The sequence below is a fragment of the Fonsecaea nubica genome (assembly GCF_001646965.1).
Source record: "Fonsecaea nubica strain CBS 269.64 chromosome Unknown Scaff2, whole genome shotgun sequence".
In the NCBI taxonomy this organism is placed as follows: domain Eukaryota; kingdom Fungi; phylum Ascomycota; class Eurotiomycetes; order Chaetothyriales; family Herpotrichiellaceae; genus Fonsecaea; species Fonsecaea nubica.
Genome location: NW_019173675.1, coordinates 685,961 through 702,608, shown reverse-complemented (window position 1 = coordinate 702,608; position 16,648 = coordinate 685,961). Strand labels below are relative to the sequence as shown.

Sequence of the window (16,648 nt, the reverse complement as noted above, 5' to 3'; positions counted from 1 at the left end):
TTGCATACTCACTCGGCTAGCTGCACAGCTTCGCCGCAAGCTACTTGATGAGCTAGCTACAAGCGACAAAACGTCTCGACAGCCTGGCGCGTCTCCTCCTTTGTCTCCTTGACCAAGCCACTAACGGCCTTGAACTTCTCATCTTTGGCATCGCCAAGCAACTCGAACAGCACGCTCTCGCTGGTGGTGACGATGGCGCCCTCGCGCGCCAGCCGGTGTAGGGCGACGGGTCTCTCGCCGGCGTTGCACGACGAGACGCCATCGGCGATGACGTAGACCTTGTGCCCCGCGGCGAGCAGGTCGAGGGTCGTCTGCGTGACACAGATGTGCGTCTCGATGCCGACGATCAGCACGGAGAGCTTGTCGCTGGGCGAAGAGGTCAGGGATTGCAGGTGCGTCTGCAGCGCGGGGACGAGCATCGAAAACGCCGTCTTGTCGATCGCCTCGGGCGTGGTCTCGGGAATGAGAGAGGTGAGTTCCGGGACGGTGGCGCCGAGGCGCGAGGCGTTTTGCGTCGTGACGAAAACGGGGATGTTGAGGATTTTGGCTATTTGGACAGATTAGCTTTGCTAAAGACACCCCGGCCAGGGAACCTGGTGGTGGATGAAATGTCTTGATCTTTTCCTTACCTGCTTTAACCAGCTTCTGACTCGTGGCTACCCTGTTATCCACGTCGCGTATCGGTGTGAGTAACGAACACCTGAAGGGGTACACACGTATGTATAAGGGGGGGTTTTAGAGACGTACACCTTGGGAAATTCCCAGATGGCATTGCGGAATTTCTCCTGAATGTCGCAGATACTGTATACAAAGGTAAGCGAGAAAATCCAACATTCTTAGGCATCAACGTGATGAGCTCGATGTGATGGGCACCATTGGACTCAATAGAAGAAGAATGGTCGGGGGAGGTATTTGGATCTCCTGATATCGACACAGGCATCTAGATATCTGCGCGGTAGGTCCCATGGATACATGTATGCACATGCACATGCCGAGTTGCCTGGACTGGATTGGACTGGACTGGATTGGACTGGACTGGAAAAGATGAAAAACGTACAACAAAACCGGATTCGCTATAAATGTGCCCCGTAGGCAATTGCACGTCAGCAAAGAGTACCAACAAAGCAAAAAATGTAATCGGTAGGTTCATTCGTTCACTCGACTCAATCAACCAAATTCAGTCATGCCGCTCGTGCCCCTCATGGATACATCATCATCAACATCGGCCAAGATATCGACGCCGCCGTCTGTCCGCAGAGTAGGCGTGCTCTAGACCCAGTCGATAAACTGCGAGGAAATGGTGGACGGGAACAAGAAGAAGAAGCAGACACGTAGACAGAAAAACTGACCAATTCGTTTACTGTTGACCGACATCTTTCTTTCTTTCCCTTCTTCCTAACCTTCTCACTCTATTGCCTGTGACTATCTTCCAGACAACCTGACTTGAGCCGCTCGATGGCCTCGATGAAAATCCGCAGAGGAAAAAAGAAGCTCAGAGCGACCCGGCCTCTCGTCGTGGTGGTGGCGACAAAAGGAACGTCGAAATTATGGAATCGCAGCAAACGTGGAGAATAAGGATCTCTTGGACAGACAGGGACTCGGTCGTAATAGATACCGTTATGGTATGGCTATGCTATGTCGTTGCGGCTATTTCAATAATCAAATACAAGTGTTTCCAAGGTCTTCTATGGTGTCGGTGAAAATCGGGCAAATGGGACAAGTTGGAGCGGCAAATCAAATTCCCACAGTATTACGGCGTCACGGCGTCACGGCGTGTGGGGGAGACACTCGAGGCACTGGAGGCACTGCACGCACTGGACACAGGCACAGCCTTATGCATGCTGTACCCTATCAATATCTGTCTTACTTTTGCCCTTTTGCAAGATTGGCCTCGTGCGAGGCTCTTCTGGAATCTATCTGCTCTGCAGGTCTCACCTCTCACACCTCTCGAGGCGACAAAGCTCTGCAGACCATGGCTTAGAATACACGTCGACGTCAAGTGAAGCCTGTTCTTGAAACCCACCAGCCCCATCCCAGCTCCTGGTCCTCCATTACCATCATCATCATGGCATCAAACCGGGCTTCATGGCCTTCTCAGTTGAACATCAATAATCCTGGTCAAGGTGAGAAGTCTTCTGTGGAGTCTCAACTCAACTGTTCGCTGTTGTTCTACGTTGTGGCCCCGAATTCAACCAACCGAATGCAGTACCAGAGCCAATTGGGTTGGTCCGTGTTGTCGTGGTTGATGGGGTTCCTTTTGATTCTCCGCCTGAATCTGCTTGAGCTGCAGCCTTTCCAGTGTCGTTCCCCGTTGCCTGAGCAGCTTCGGCGCCATTCACGCTGGTTGCCGAGCCCGAGGTAGTTCTCGTCGCATTGGCCATTGTCTTGGTGGGTCGCAAAATTTTCATGGGTCGCTGCGTGTGAGGTCGGGCATAACTGGACGAGGTCTTGGAGCTCGCATCGTTCGCGGTGCTAGACGATCCAGAACGCCACGAGTTGGACCACACCCCCGGACCAGATTTCGACATGGGTGCGGTGAATGACTTCTCGCTCCCGGTAGTGGACTTGCTATCGTCGGCAGGCCTTGGTTGAGTCATATCTAGGCTGCGTCGTGTCAATTGATCCAGGGGCGGATCTGCTCTGCGCACATCTCCCGGTTCAGACGGATTGGCCGATGGCAAGCTACTGGACTGAGCTGCTGTGGGTGAGACTGTATTCTGCGCCGTGTTGAGTCTTTCTGGTTGACCAATGACACCAACTGGTGACGCTGGAGGTGGCAGAGCTTCCCCTATTGACGACGATCGATGTCGAGAGACTGTGCACAGATCCTTGAAACAGGCATCGTCTTCCGGTCTGCAGAAAGGAATCGAGACCTGATTTCGTTCCTCGTCAAAAATCATCACCTTATCCTGGGAGAACAAAATGTCGGCGTTATGTGATCTCAGAACATCACTACCTAGAATGATCTGGATCGTCGGATCGGTCACCGTCTGTTCGTCGACCACAAACTTGACCATTAGAGTAGGGATGGGTGGGACAGGACTGGCTGATCTGACGGCGGCAGGGCTGTGGATCTTGGCTTCGGTCAGATACACGGGAAGTCGGATAGAGCGAGAGCCTCCGTCTCCAAAGATAGACTCTGTCAGTTCAAGTTTGCATAACAATGAATAGCTGACGGATGAAATCGTCGAACCAGTGCACATGGCGGCGTAGAGCAATGAGCTGTTGGAAAAGGATTGTGTCAGCCAGCAACGGATGATGGCCGGGCATGGTCCCAAGATAAAGAAGCCTGGTGGAGGATTGCCTGAAACTCGGGGCGAGTTGTGAATTGAACCAAGCAAGCGACTCTGTTCAAGACCAAAGCTGTTTGTCCGACCGAAGCCAGTAGGTGCAGGCCTCCCATCCGACCGATGTGATAGAGATCTTTCCGAGAGTGCATGGCCACCAAGTCCACTGCCTGTACGTGCGGGTAATTCCATCGACTGTCTCGAGGAGCCATAGTGGTTGTTGGCACTCTCGTCAAACCGTACCGAGTTGGCTCTGGACGCAGCCACTCTGCGGGAGTCGTCGGTCGGGTCCAAGGTCAAGGAGCTGATCATAGGATCGGCATCAAAATTTCGAAAGGCTTCAGCAGCGGGGTTGAGGGTTGACTCTAAGGACGAGCATTAGTACAGAAGGTTTCCTAGCAGGGGTCGGCTTACCATGCTGTGAACCAAGAGGAAAGGGAGAGCTCGCCCCCCACAGACTTCGAGGTCTGCTGCCATCGGGAATCTTCTGCTCCAAACGCATGATGCGATCAGAGTGGGCGGCTTGGGTTGCGGAGAGATCGTTCAACGTCTCTTGAATGCGCCACAATTCGTCTCTCGTGGCTAACTCGCGGGTGTCCATAGCAAACAAGCTCAATCAAACCCCCAGAGGCATAAGCTTAGTAGGAAGCCGAACAGTAGGGACCCGTACTATGCATAGGCAAACACTTGACACGATCCTGGGCGGGGACGCAGGTCTCGTAGAGCGCGGAGAAAAGACGGTAGCCACACCACCAAGCTACAATGCTCTCCTGGCTTGCGCCAGCCTGGCCAGACCCTTCCACCAGCCGGTATGTATTGGCGCAGTCTCTTTACTGTCTCATCTGTTGGTTGCTTTGGGGGAGACCCAACATTGGCCCGACGTGGCTGGACCGCAGAAAGAAAAGGACAAAGAATGCGCCGGAGTTTGCACAAGGAGGAGATCAGGCTGGCCGATGAGTGTTCGTGAAGCAGGATGCCCAGGATCTGTAGACGAGTTCACCGAGCTGAGACGGAACACAACGAGGAGTGGGGTGGGCAGCGCAAAGGCGGACCGAGAAAGAGATGAATGTTGGACTAGGAATGGATGTAGGATGCGGAAAGAGTTTTGCAGAGGATCCGACGGCGTTGGAGCCTTGTGCACGCAGCTTTGCAGCGTGTCTCAAACAGGTCAGTAGTGAAAGATAGAGACTTGGTTCGTAAGAGAGTGATAATTCAAAGACCGTGTCTTGGTTTTGAGAGAGACAAACACCCGTGTTGTAATTCTGGGGGCAACGACGACTGTGAATGTCTGCATCTGCATTCCACACGTCGTATGACGCACCGTAAGATCGCCAAGCGGATTGGCTGTTGCACTGTATATCCGCTTGCGCCACCGTATAGTTGCTTCCCACGTGATGGGCACGTGCTGCACGTGGGGAGATAGTGGAGCAAGAAAAAGGGGCGGGTTGATGGAGGTAGTTGGACATTCATATAAATGCCGGAGGTGAACACATGGTCAATGCTAGTATCAAGCCCCATCAATGAATCAACGAGTTTCCGTCAAAATCATCAAGGTCATCCTGTAGCGGCATCACTACCTTTTCAAAGATGGCACTTTGCAGCGCTTGGTTGTCAAGTTGATCTCCGTCAGGGCCAGACCAGAGAAGACACATTTTCACGACCTCACAATAGCGATCTCCACTTCTATCCTGCACAAACTTCAAGACCCGAAGCGCAGTTTTGAGGTTAGCTACGGCCGCGATGGAATCGTGGTCTTCGGCCTCGTACAGAGCTTCAAGAGGCTGTCCAAGGGAAAGCTCAACCAGGGCCAGACCAAGTGGGAAAAGAACATTACTTCTGATAAGCGCCGAACTGGTGCTTTTACCCGGCGTCTTGGTCTCAGCTCTCAATGCGGCCTGAACGAGAGCCCGCGAAAGATAAGGAAGACTGATGATGTTGCTCGAATAATAGTCTGTTTGTGACTGTAGCAGAATATCTTCAAGCCCCCATTGCGGTTTCAGCCAACTGCCGTGGAGCTGGAAAACGCCCGAGGCTAGAATGGCTGCGAGATACCGTCTATTGCGTTGACTGATGGGCGACAGTGGAATGCCACCCAGCTGCGGAGACAAAGAACGGTCCGCGAGAATGCTTTTGATGGACCGAGTGGATTGATCCGTTGGGAGTTTCCTAACGATATAAATATCGTGTCGCCGCCTATTGGGCTCATCGATGAGGAACCCAATATGTTCACGCCTCGCCTCTTGTGAACGGAGTTGGAGGGCGTTGCAGACATCACGAAGCTGTTGACTGGGATCACCCGCTTTTGGCCACGGGATGGTTTCCAGGGTTGACTTGACAATACTGAAATGGACGCCTTTGGAATCATGGCTCTTTGAAGTTCCCGAAATTTGCGTCTGCACGGATATTTGGGGTGCCCCCCAGTCAGCATCGTCTTGCAGGTCGGCTGCTTCAATCTCGACTTCTTCGCCTGCTGTCAAGACTTCGACCTCGCTACCTTCAGGGTACGAGAATCGATGAACGACAAACTTGGATCTCGTCTGCGCGCCCTTTGATTCTCCAGCGTTGCGTTTGTGTGGCGGGTTCTCAAGACGCAGCTTTAGAATGTGTCTTGCTCTACAGGGACAATTCCAGCAATTGCCACAAACAAACGTGTCGTATACGCTGCGAGCATGCCGTCTGATCCTAGCATAGTCTTGCAGTAACCCTCGGCTCTGCCAACGGGTTTTTCGAGTCTCGGCCAGTTTATAAACTTGTTCGGTGATGGTGGAGAGAGTCTGGTTTGCGGTTCTAACCTTGCTGAGAAGAGTTTCATACACTCCCTTGGAGAAGACGTCATTGAACCTTTTAAAATTGCTCATCGTGCTCGCAGGGGTTGACCTGGTAGTCAGCTTCTCCTTTAGACTGTTGAGGAGGTAGGCGAGCTCGGTCATTGTCGCCATATACGCCCCGTAGCTATTCTTCATCATTCTCTGAAGCTCTGCGTTGTACTCGCTGCGTCTCCAAAGCGCACTGTCCGGATCTTGCAGCAAGGTCGCTATGTCTTCCTCGTCGTGCACTATCTGAACAAGTACTCTTTCCAAGGTATTCTGAAAAATGGTGCTCTCTGTGCTGAGACCATCTTGATATCGTCTAACTTCTCTTCGATATCGGCGGGTTGATATTATGGACATGATGGTGTCGACGCCTTCTCGATACTCGCCGATGAGGCTAGCAACAATGGGCAATGCCCCAAGTACAAGACCAGCAATCTCGAGGCCTGACATTGTCGTACATGAGAAAGAAGAGCCAAAAAGAGGTCTTCTGGAAGGAGGATAACATGACCACCATGAGGCACAGACATCAAGAGGTAAGTAAGTCACCTGCGTTTGGGGGCCAGAAGAAACACCCCGCTACACCGCCACCAGCCGCGGGCCGAAACCCCCACTACCACAACCTTCTAACCAGTCACGCCAGTAATCGTCTCTTACAGGTGAGGCAGAATGAGCGTTCTAACCGTTGATCAGGTCTTACTAAAACCTCAGGCGACCATTAGAGATGCGCCAGGTTCTCGCCCCCGGTTTCAGCCTCCTGAGCCTCCTTTGCCCCTCCCACCCGAAGCCTCCTCTCATCCTAGATACACTCTGTGTCCTATACATTGTCCTCGAGCCAGTCACCAATATTTCTCCAATCAGGGACTCGATGGCACTTGAGTTGTTGCAGTTGAAGTGGTACAAGGCATATTGAGCCTGATGCTCCTTGGGTCAAACTAAATCAACAAGACAGACTCGAGACACGATGGACGCGAATTCTATATCGGCAGAGTTGCTGGAATGCCTAAAGATATTCAACGCCCTTTTGGCAAGGGACGAACTTTTCGGCCCGTCTGGCATACCAAAACATATCTGGAACGACGAGCTTGGGAGACTTAGGATATGGGCTGCAAACATTGGTGCTCATAAGAAAGATCAGTCCTCTCTAGATTACCGACTCAGAAACGCCTCGCATGTCAAATCACAGATAATCAACTTGCTGCAGAGCCTGAAGATGACGCTGCAAGACCTGGAGGAAGTTCTAGTGGAGGTCAATGAGAAACACTCCGCCACAGAAGAAGGCACTGAAGACGATGAAGGAAAGGCAGAGGTTGCAGAGATATTCAACGACCTGGTACAAGTCATCACAAACCTCTACCGATTGTCCATTCTTGTACGACAGCCATCACAGCGAGACCAGTTTCTCCGATACCGAAAAGCCGACGCGGTCGGATACGAACAATTTGACCGGAATCATGTCCAGGAAAAGTTTCGTGGTGCCGACCCCAGAGTGATAGACAGACTCGGGACAGCCATTTCGAACAGACGCCGACATCTCAAGGCACTGGAGCGGCACAGGGCCAAACTGGGAAAAGGTATCAGCCACGCTCATGTGGAAGATCATGACGGAGTGTCCACCGTTATGTCGGGGACATTGGCCACTGAATACGAGGAGACAGGTGCAGTTGCGAGGCTCGAGGCTACTTCTGTAAGTGGTGAGTCCACGACATCATATGCTGCATCGTTTCTGTCGGGAAAGAGGAATATACAGGTCCCTCCGCCACCTGTCGGGTATGGTAGCGACGAGCCGTTTGAATGTCCATATTGCTTCTTCATCACGACGATAACGAGCAGAAAGTCTTGGGCACGCCACATCTTCCGGGACCTGATGCCATATGTCTGCATTTTCCCTGATTGCACAACACCGAATCAAATGTATAATAGCCAGCGGAGCTGGTCCTTGCATTTACAGACACATGGTCATGATCCAGCCAACCCCTCATCTTTAGCGGTGGGTTTCTGCCAGTTGTGCCGCAAAAGCGACATTCCTTCCAAAGCATACGAACGCCATGTCGCCGAGCACCTGGAGGAACTGGCTCTGTTCGCACTGCCACGTAACATGCAGGTTGAGGATGAAGATGCTGACGACGATGATGACGATCAGCAGGCGCGTCCAAGCATGGCAAATAGCAGATCCTCTAGTCAAGTCGGTGAAGAAGATTTGCTACGGAGAGATTCGGGGGATTCTACCGAAGATTTTTGGTCGAGGGCCGTGCACATAGAAGGAGACGAAACGGTAACTGAGCACAACGATGAAGGTCGACAAGAGCGCATACGGGAGGCAATTGAATTGGGGTCATCCACCCTCCTGAAACGTCTGCGCGCTGGGGCGACAGTTGATACAACGATCTCAAATGCAGGGGGAGCAGCTGAAACGGGAGCTAAGTACGGTGAGGAGATCATTGGTCTGCGGATTCAGAGTGAAGAGGAGGCAGTGAAGCAGGGTTTGAAGCCACTCGGCCTCCTGGAACGTCTAAAACGAGGAGCAAAGGCGGGCCTAGATGGTACAACGCAGGTTGAAGATCAACAGATCCCAGGAGGACCGACCACGAGCGAACGACCGGATATACGGGAAGTGATTCCCCCTCCCAAGAAGCCGAGAGCTGCCATCCACCTGATCACCGAGGATGGGCAAGAACACGAATTCGAGTGGGAGCGATGTTATACCTTTGGTGTAAGTCACTTTCTACTGGCCAATCTTGTGAAATGCTGACTTGTGCAAGGGTATGGAGGCTTCGATCATCCGAAGGTTTGGGGCCCAAGACGCATTATCACGCAACATGGTGAAAGGTCGATGCCTGTTCATCACGTCTGATAATCGCGTTATATCGCCCAAGGCGTGGACGGCGACGGTCAAGCCAGATATGACAATTAGGATTGTAGTGTCGCCGGGACCCTCAAGGGCAAGCGACGCACGTCCGAGTGCAGCGGCATGGAGCGACCTCACCAGCGACGAATGAAATTTCGGCGGTGCCAGCTTTCGGAGAGACGGCAAATCAGGTCGTCGAGGAGGATAGCGAGCGGTCCAATTGACAGCCAACCGGATCAAGAGTAGTACAGGGGCGAGTTCCGCAGCGACCGAGGTACGGAGATGAGTTGCTCTAGACCAGCTTCCCCAAAGGCGAGAACTTTAAGGACAGCCAATGTGGAGGATCTGTTCCTACCAGTAAGTCCAAGACTGCCTTATCTCAGTCCACTTTGTCCTTTTGGTTCTTTGCCGCCGGTCGTAACCGTGGGGAACCGGATGTGCATGGTCCTGTTCAAGTAATAAGTCCATCAATCTCACCGGGTATTAGGTAGTATTTCTTTTCCTTACGGCTTCTCAATCGGTGGTTTGCACGGACCCAGTCAAGCCAGTACGACTCCTCAATCAGCTAACGTTACACTTGGTGACTTGCTCTCTAATTAACCAGCCGAGCCAAGACCCCGGAATGGGCCGATCTGCGCCTTGGCAGCGGAAGATCTGGAGTCGAAGGAAGCAATAGAAGCCATCGAAGCCATAGAAGCTGCTTTTTCATCTAGCCACTCACTACCCCCCAGCAACCCAGCCAAGTGGCAAACCCATTGGTGCTGTTGTCGCTGATGTCGCCTCTCCTTTTTCTTTTGACGCCATCGGCCTGTCCGCACTACCACCACCACCACCACCTTCCCCTGTCAACGCCTCTCTCATCGAGATGGATGTGCAAAGAAGGTCTGGGCCAAGCTATTTCAGCATCATGCCCGCTCGGCATGACACCATGTTCCGTCCGGCAAACAAGCGATCTTGTGGTGGTACTCGGTAGGTCTTACAGCCATTATCAGGATCATCCTATGATAAGGTAGAACGACAGGAAAAAGAACTGTTCAAGGGCCTTCAAGCTCAGGCATGGGCACCTTGGTCCGCAAGCTTGTCTCTTGCACCAATCGTTGTCAACTTGTCAAATAAGCCCGCGTGACAATGGCAATCCTCCCACTGATCCTTCCAGCTTGAATCCGCTGCGCCCAAGAAAATTGATCCATGTCGCCAAGGCCTTGGGATGCATCACTATTGTGCCACGCTGGGCCTCATTGATAACAACCAACGACACCTTCCTCATTTGGCCGCTGGCTCCGGACCTATGCTCTACTGATGTGCAAGTGAGTGCTTTAGATGGCGAAATGGGATCGAGATATATATCGGTGCAGTGACGACCCTATGCTTCACTGCAACCCCTGCGCAGAGAATACTCTTGCTCCCATCAATATCAATAACTACTTGCCAGTATGAGCGCAATCGCATCCAACGAGGCCCCCATCATTGCCCAGGCTCAGGTAGATGGGGCTGCCCTGGCCGGCACCGCGACGGAGAAGCGCCTGGGTCATGGTTCCATTGATGTGACCTCTTTTCAGGACACTAACTCTTCAGATGACGACGAGGTGACAGAGGCCGACCTTCACACTCTTCGTCGAGTCTCAGGGAAGATCCCTTGGCCTGCGTTCACCGTTGCCTTTGTCGAGTTGTGCGAGCGATTCTCCTACTATGGCACGACTGTCGTCTGTAAGTCGCCGTCACTGGCTCCTCGACCATGAGACCCGTCTCTGACTCGAATTCAGTTGTCAATTTTATTCAGCAACCTCTCCCTGAAGGGTCAACGACCGGTGCCGGTCATTCTGGCCAGTCTGGTGCGCTGGGAATGGGCCAGCGAGCCTCGACGGGCCTCGTGACCTTTAACCAATTTTGGGCATATGTGATGCCATTGCTGGGCGCGTGAGTACCCTTTGGGGTGAAACACCATTGATTGCTACACAATTACATTATTGTCTTGCAGTGCTGACAAAAGACGTGCAGATACATCGCCGATGCTCACTGGGGTCGCTACAAAACCATCCATGGCGCCATTGTCTGTGCAATTATAGGCCATGTCATCCTGACAGCCTCGGCAGCTCCCAGCGTCATTTCCCACGGCAGCTCTGCGCTCGCCGCTTTCACCATTGGTCTCATCATTCTGGGTGTTGGGACTGGTGGCTTCAAGTCCAACATCGCTCCACTGTTGGCCGAACAACAAACCGAGACCAAGAAGAGGATCAAAGTGCTCGCTTCGGGAGAACGTGTCATTGTCGATCCAACCGTGACGACGTCTCGAATCTTCCTATACTTCTATCTCTGCATCAACATTGGTTCACTGGTCGGACAAATCGTAAGTCCTCCTTGCTCGCGCTGCCGTTCGTCCAGAAATGTTCAGTTTTGTTTCCAGCTAGGTCTATCCGATGCTAACGACCACTCTAGGGCATGGTTTACTGCGAGAAATATGTCGGTTTCTGGCTCGCCTACATGCTCCCCACATGTTTGTTCTTATTTGCTCCCGTCGTGCTCATGGTCTGCCGCAAGCGATACGTCTTGACTCCTCCCACCGGCTCGGTGGTGGCCAAGTTCTGGCACCTGTGGATCTATGCATCCAAGGGTCGATGGAGCATCAACCCCGTCACCGCGTACAAGAACCTGTCGGCTCCGGATTTCTGGGAGCGCGTAAAGCCTTCCAACATCCCCGCCGCTGAACGACCCGCATGGATGACGTTCGACGACGCCTGGGTTGAAGAAATCCGCCGTGGACTCAAGGCGTGCGCCGTCTTTTTATACCTGCCTCTTTACTGGCTTGCGTATGGCCAGATGACAGGCAACCTTACCTCTCAAGCTGCGTAAGTGCCACCCCTTCAAGTGCGGAAATTGACCTTGGGCTTACACACATTCTAGTGTCATGGAACTAAATGGCGTCCCCAACGAGTAAGTCTCTCCTTAAGGATCTGCAGAGGCCTCTACTATTTATGTATTCCGTTCACTCGGGCTAACCATTTACCAGCATCATCCAAAACCTCAACCCCATCTCCATCATCATCTTCATCCCCTTGATGGATTTCATCGTCTACCCGGCCCTCCGCAAAGCACGCATCAACTTCACCCCGATCAAGCGTATCGCGTTCGGCTTCGCGCTCGCCAGTCTTGCCATGGTTTCGGCCTGCGTCATTCAAGTGTACATCTACCGCAAGTCGCCGTGTGGCCACCACGCCTCCGACCCAGACTGCTCCGGCCCGGCGCCCATCAACGTGTGGGTGCAGACGGTGCCGTACGTGCTGATCGGCTTCTCCGAGATCATGGCCAGCATTACATCGCTCGAGTACGCCTTCACCAAGGCGCCGTACAACATGCGCAGCTTCGTCATGGCCATCAACCTCCTGATGAACGCCTTCTCCAGTGCCATCGCCCAGGGCCTCGTCGCCTTGTCTGCCGACCCGCTCCTCGTGTGGAACTACGGCGTCGTCGCCGTCCTGGCCGGCATCGGCGGCATCCTGTTCTGGCTCAACTTCAAGAAACTCGACAGCGAAGAAGACAAGCTCAACATGTTGCAGGCCAGCTCGTACGTCGGCAAGAGGAAGAGCATCGCCAGCGTGAGTGGGCCGTCCACGCAGGAGACGTTGGAAGAGAAGGACCACGCTTGAGTGAGAAAGAGAGAGAGATATATATACCCAAGGAGTAGCTCGTTTGTGAGGGCACTGATGTGTGGCGTGTGGCATGTGAAGTGTGGCGCGTTGGTTACGTCTCAGAGCAGAACAGATACCAGATTCCAGAAACCAGATACTCAGATACCCAGATACCCAGCCCCAAAAAATAACAAAAAGATATATAACCAGGACATTGGAAGGGATATGTCGACGACGATGACTACGACGACGGAACGATGTTGCTCATGTTGTTGATGAGAGAATATAACTTATATTTATTCATCTAATTTTCGTTTCATTTCATTTGATCTGATTGCATTTGTATCGTGCGTATTGCAACCTCACTCGCGCTTGATTGGGGTCTCTCTTCTCGACCTTTTTTTCCCAGTTCCCGGTATATACTCTCAATATACCCTGTATGTACCGTAACATATACGTCGTTGTCTATGTGTTATGTATGTGCACTGTATGCACGGTGTCCGGCCGGTTGGGTTTCAGAGCACCCTGCTAAGGCATGGGATAGATGGCGGCAATTCAGTGATTACTTGGCCTACAAGACAATGGCATACAAGGAGATGGAGAGAGAGAGAGAGAGAGAGTGAGGAAGAAAAGGGCAAGGTAGCACTCAAACCCGTCACGCTCGTTGTTTCTAGCCCAAGACATGCATAAATTCATTACACCCAACCCCGATGCCCATGCCCATAAAACAGCTTGCCAGATTGCCAGCACAGCCCAGCCCAGCCCAGCCCATCCCAGCGTGGCCCAGCACAGCACAGCATGCCCACCCATCCAGCCTGGCGCCTTATCTCACTCCATACCCGCGCCGCTGGCTCCCAATGCACAACTCGGTAACAAATATCATAGTCCGCTGGTAAACAGGCACTTTTGACCAGTAAACTGACGTGGACGGTCCCCTCCTTGATCTCATTCGGCATTCCACATTCTACATTCCTCAGATGCATCGTCCACTCTTCAAAGTCATGGTATCAATGATATCCATTTGTTCTGGTCACGCCAGGCCCGCGCTGGGAGTAGGCAGCCGAGCCGGCCGCAAAGTATGGGTGATTACATGCCGCCTTAGCCGAAATACGATGTGCAGGGTCGTACTCGAGCATCGCATCTAGCAATTCAAGACCGGCAGGCTCCAGGTTAGGGACGAATTTAGAGGTTGGTTCCCGGCGCCACTTGGGAAAGGAAGTTTTGAAGTCGGGAAAAGATGTGACACCTGGCCAAGTGGTTTCGTCCGGAGTGCCGAGCAGTCTGTTTTGTGTTAGTAGAAGTACGATGTCGAGGAGCGTTGTAGGGAGGGAAGCTCACTTGAAGATCTTGAAGATCTCATCGATTTCAGAGTCGCCGGGGAATAGAGGCTTGCGGGTACACATTTCAGCGAAGATAGCGCCGACGGACCACATGTCTACACCGGTCGAGTATTGTCGTCCACCGAGAAGAATCTCTGGGGCGCGATACCATAGTGTCACAACCTGGGAAATTCAGTCAGCAGCCGCATTAGACAGGTGGCATAAATTAACCGACTTCATGAGTGTATGTTCTCAGGGGCACACCAAAGGCTCTTGCAAGACCGAAATCAGCCAGCTTGAGATTGCCCTCGCGGTCGATCAAAAGGTTTTGAGGTTTAAGGTCTCGGTGCAAGACACGATGGCTGTGACAGTATCGGACGCCTTCAACGAGTTGTGCCATGAATTTCTTGACCATATCCTTGCCCAACCCGAGTCTCTGCATGTCCAAGTTGGAGCCTTCTGGCAAGGCCTTGCCTCGTCCACCCTCTGATACTGGTAATGCCTCCATGTACTTTTTCAAATCCAGGTCAAGGAACTCGCAGACTAGGTAGAGCTTGTGGCCGTCGGCGTGAACGATATTCAGTAAACGCACAATGTTGGGGTCGTTCATTTCTTTCAACAGAGAAATTTCGCGGATTGCAGTGCTGGGGACACCTTCGTCTTCAGCCTCCAGACGGATCTTCTTGAGGGCAACGATTCGGCCGCCATTGGAGAGGTCTCGAGCCTTGTATACAACGCCATATGTGCCTGGTAGCCAAACTGTCAGCCGGGTGCAACAATTGGTGCCTCTGGTAGAATCTGCTCTCACCTTCGCCGACCTTTTCAATCTTCTGATAGTTCTCCATCTTGTCTTGATCTTGTCTCAGCCGCCGCTATTGCTTCATCTACCTGCTGCCAGGAGAGCAGAAGCTCGGCAATCGGAAGGTGGCAATAAAATGGCGTTAAGGGGTCGCCCTCAGACTGCGAGATGACTGTCTGGCGGTAAGACGACAGCAATTCAGCGGGGATGAGAAGAACCTAGAGGTTAGTATGCCAATACGGAGGCAGCTGATAGTATGCACGATCCTCGACCTGAAGCTACAATGGAATTTTCTCACAGATTGATCTAAGGTAGTGCTGCATGGCAGTACGATGCGCAATGTTTGTTTAGGCCCAGAGACGCGTCTGATTGGCTGGGGGGAAATCGTGCCTGCCAAGAAACTTCCGCGCCCGCAGTTCAGTTCGGTTCAATTGCGGGCATGTCTGAAAATTGCCCGCTCACGCCCGCCCCCCGCCTATTGACTCATTGTCACAGTCACCACTCTGCAAAGGCCGCCGACTCTGAACTCGAGACACATTTTCGACGGTTCTTAGGTACCACCGCTACCGCACATCTACTCTTGAGGGCAGTGTTCCACGGGCACTGGAGTATCCTCCTGCACTCGTCCCTCTCCAGCGTACTGTCGTCCTAATCTCACCCTGCCCATCATGGCGAGCAAAGAGTTGTCGCCGGAAGAAAAACTCGCCTTGATCAAAGACCAATTGCAGGAGGTTCTACATGAAGACATCCTCGAAAATGTCATTCTGAAAGAGCAGAGACCGTTGATAATCTACTGGGGTACGGCCACGACTGGAAGACCACACTGCGGCTACTTTGTGCCAATGATGAAGATCGCACATTTCCTTCGAGCAGGCTGCCGGGTCAAGATTCTCCTTGCGGACATTCACGGGTTTCTCGACAACTTGAAAGCGCCAATTGAACTGGTCAAATTCCGGGCGGAATACTACAAATACATTATTCAATCCCTCCTCAAGGCCGTGGGTGTGAGCTTGGAGAAACTGGAGTTTGTTCTCGGGTCATCCTACCAATTAAGTGCAGATTATACCATGGATGTCTTTCGACTGAGTTCCGTGGTCACCGAACACGATGCCAAGAAGGCCGGCGCTGAGGTGGTTAAACAGGTTGAGAACGCCACGTTATCTGGACTGATCTATCCCTTGATGCAAGCACTGGATGAGCAGCATTTGGGTGTTGATGCACAATTTGGCGGAGTTGATCAACGGAAAATCTTTGCTCTGGCCCAAGAGGCTCTTCCCAAGATTGGGTACAAAGAACGTGCACACTTGATGAACCCCATGGTACCCGGTTTGGCTGGAGGCAAGATGTCCGCATCAGACCCTGACTCGAAAATTGACATTCTCGACACAGCAGAGGTTGTCAAAAAGAAGCTTCGCAAAGCCTATGCAGCTGCAGGAGAAGTTGAAGGAAACGGCATAATATCCTTCGTCGAGTATGTGTTGCTGCCCATTAGCTCTCTGCGGGATCCAGAGGGCAAAGGCACGTTCGTGTGCGAGAGGAGGGAAGGGGAAGGAGAGCCGTTAGTTTACCATAATATTGAGGCCTTGAAGGACGACTATCGAGCCGACAGGCTCACTCCACAGCTACTCAAGGCTGGCGCTACTGCGGCTCTTGTAGAGTTGCTCGCTCCCATCCAAGCCGAATTCCAGGCGTCCCCAGAATGGCAAGAAATTGAAAAGAAAGCCTATCCCCCTCCTGAGCCTGTGAAAAAGAAGAAGCAACCCAAGGACAAAGGCACGAGATACCCTGGTGCCGCAAATATCAGCGCCAAACCAGATGGTTCAATTGAAGGCAAGGGGAAGGAAGAGGTGGAGGTGGGAAAGACTGCAGAGCAAGCCATATCGAACCTGGATATCAACGGCCAACCTTCATGAGCAATGGAACAGAGGTCATCCGTTCACAGAAACTCTTTCGACGTCC

The 16,648-nt window shown here is 52.5% G+C and overlaps 7 protein-coding genes across 7 annotated transcripts; 3 read left to right on the top strand and 4 right to left on the bottom strand.

Annotated features, from left to right (window-relative positions):
- Positions 1-56: 56 nt before the first annotated feature.
- On the bottom strand, positions 57-940 carry AYO20_00675 (hypothetical protein; the record flags this gene model as incomplete). The annotated part of the gene is made up of 4 exons (XM_022638984.1): positions 57-547; positions 630-661; positions 748-801; positions 849-940. The coding sequence occupies 4 exons, from the start codon at positions 938-940 to the stop codon at positions 57-59; spliced, it is 669 nt and encodes a 222-aa protein (XP_022505267.1).
- A 1,210-nt stretch (positions 941-2,150) lies between these two features.
- Positions 2,151-3,888, bottom strand: AYO20_00674 (hypothetical protein; the record flags this gene model as incomplete). The annotated part of the gene is made up of 2 exons (XM_022638983.1): positions 2,151-3,652; positions 3,702-3,888. The coding sequence occupies 2 exons, from the start codon at positions 3,886-3,888 to the stop codon at positions 2,151-2,153; spliced, it is 1,689 nt and encodes a 562-aa protein (XP_022505266.1).
- Positions 3,889-4,804: 916 nt separating this feature from the next.
- On the bottom strand, positions 4,805-6,550 carry AYO20_00673 (hypothetical protein; the record flags this gene model as incomplete). The annotated part of the gene is made up of 1 exon (XM_022638982.1): positions 4,805-6,550. The coding sequence occupies one exon, from the start codon at positions 6,548-6,550 to the stop codon at positions 4,805-4,807; it is 1,746 nt and encodes a 581-aa protein (XP_022505265.1).
- A 511-nt stretch (positions 6,551-7,061) lies between these two features.
- Positions 7,062-9,096, top strand: AYO20_00672 (hypothetical protein; the record flags this gene model as incomplete). Its single annotated transcript, XM_022638981.1, has 2 exons — positions 7,062-8,810; positions 8,860-9,096. 2 exons carry the CDS (start codon positions 7,062-7,064, stop codon positions 9,094-9,096), a joined length of 1,986 nt encoding a protein of 661 aa, XP_022505264.1.
- Positions 9,097-10,378: 1,282 nt separating this feature from the next.
- On the top strand, positions 10,379-12,589 carry AYO20_00671 (hypothetical protein; the record flags this gene model as incomplete). The annotated part of the gene is made up of 6 exons (XM_022638980.1): positions 10,379-10,652; positions 10,709-10,862; positions 10,944-11,292; positions 11,382-11,791; positions 11,847-11,876; positions 11,953-12,589. The coding sequence occupies 6 exons, from the start codon at positions 10,379-10,381 to the stop codon at positions 12,587-12,589; spliced, it is 1,854 nt and encodes a 617-aa protein (XP_022505263.1).
- A 989-nt stretch (positions 12,590-13,578) lies between these two features.
- Positions 13,579-14,735, bottom strand: AYO20_00670 (cyclin-dependent kinase 1; the record flags this gene model as incomplete). The annotated part of the gene is made up of 4 exons (XM_022638979.1): positions 13,579-13,852; positions 13,910-14,073; positions 14,126-14,649; positions 14,699-14,735. 4 exons carry the CDS (start codon positions 14,733-14,735, stop codon positions 13,579-13,581), a joined length of 999 nt encoding a protein of 332 aa, XP_022505262.1.
- A 622-nt stretch (positions 14,736-15,357) lies between these two features.
- Positions 15,358-16,602, top strand: AYO20_00669 (hypothetical protein; the record flags this gene model as incomplete). The annotated part of the gene is made up of 1 exon (XM_022638978.1): positions 15,358-16,602. The coding sequence occupies one exon, from the start codon at positions 15,358-15,360 to the stop codon at positions 16,600-16,602; it is 1,245 nt and encodes a 414-aa protein (XP_022505261.1).
- Positions 16,603-16,648: the final 46 nt, after the last annotated feature.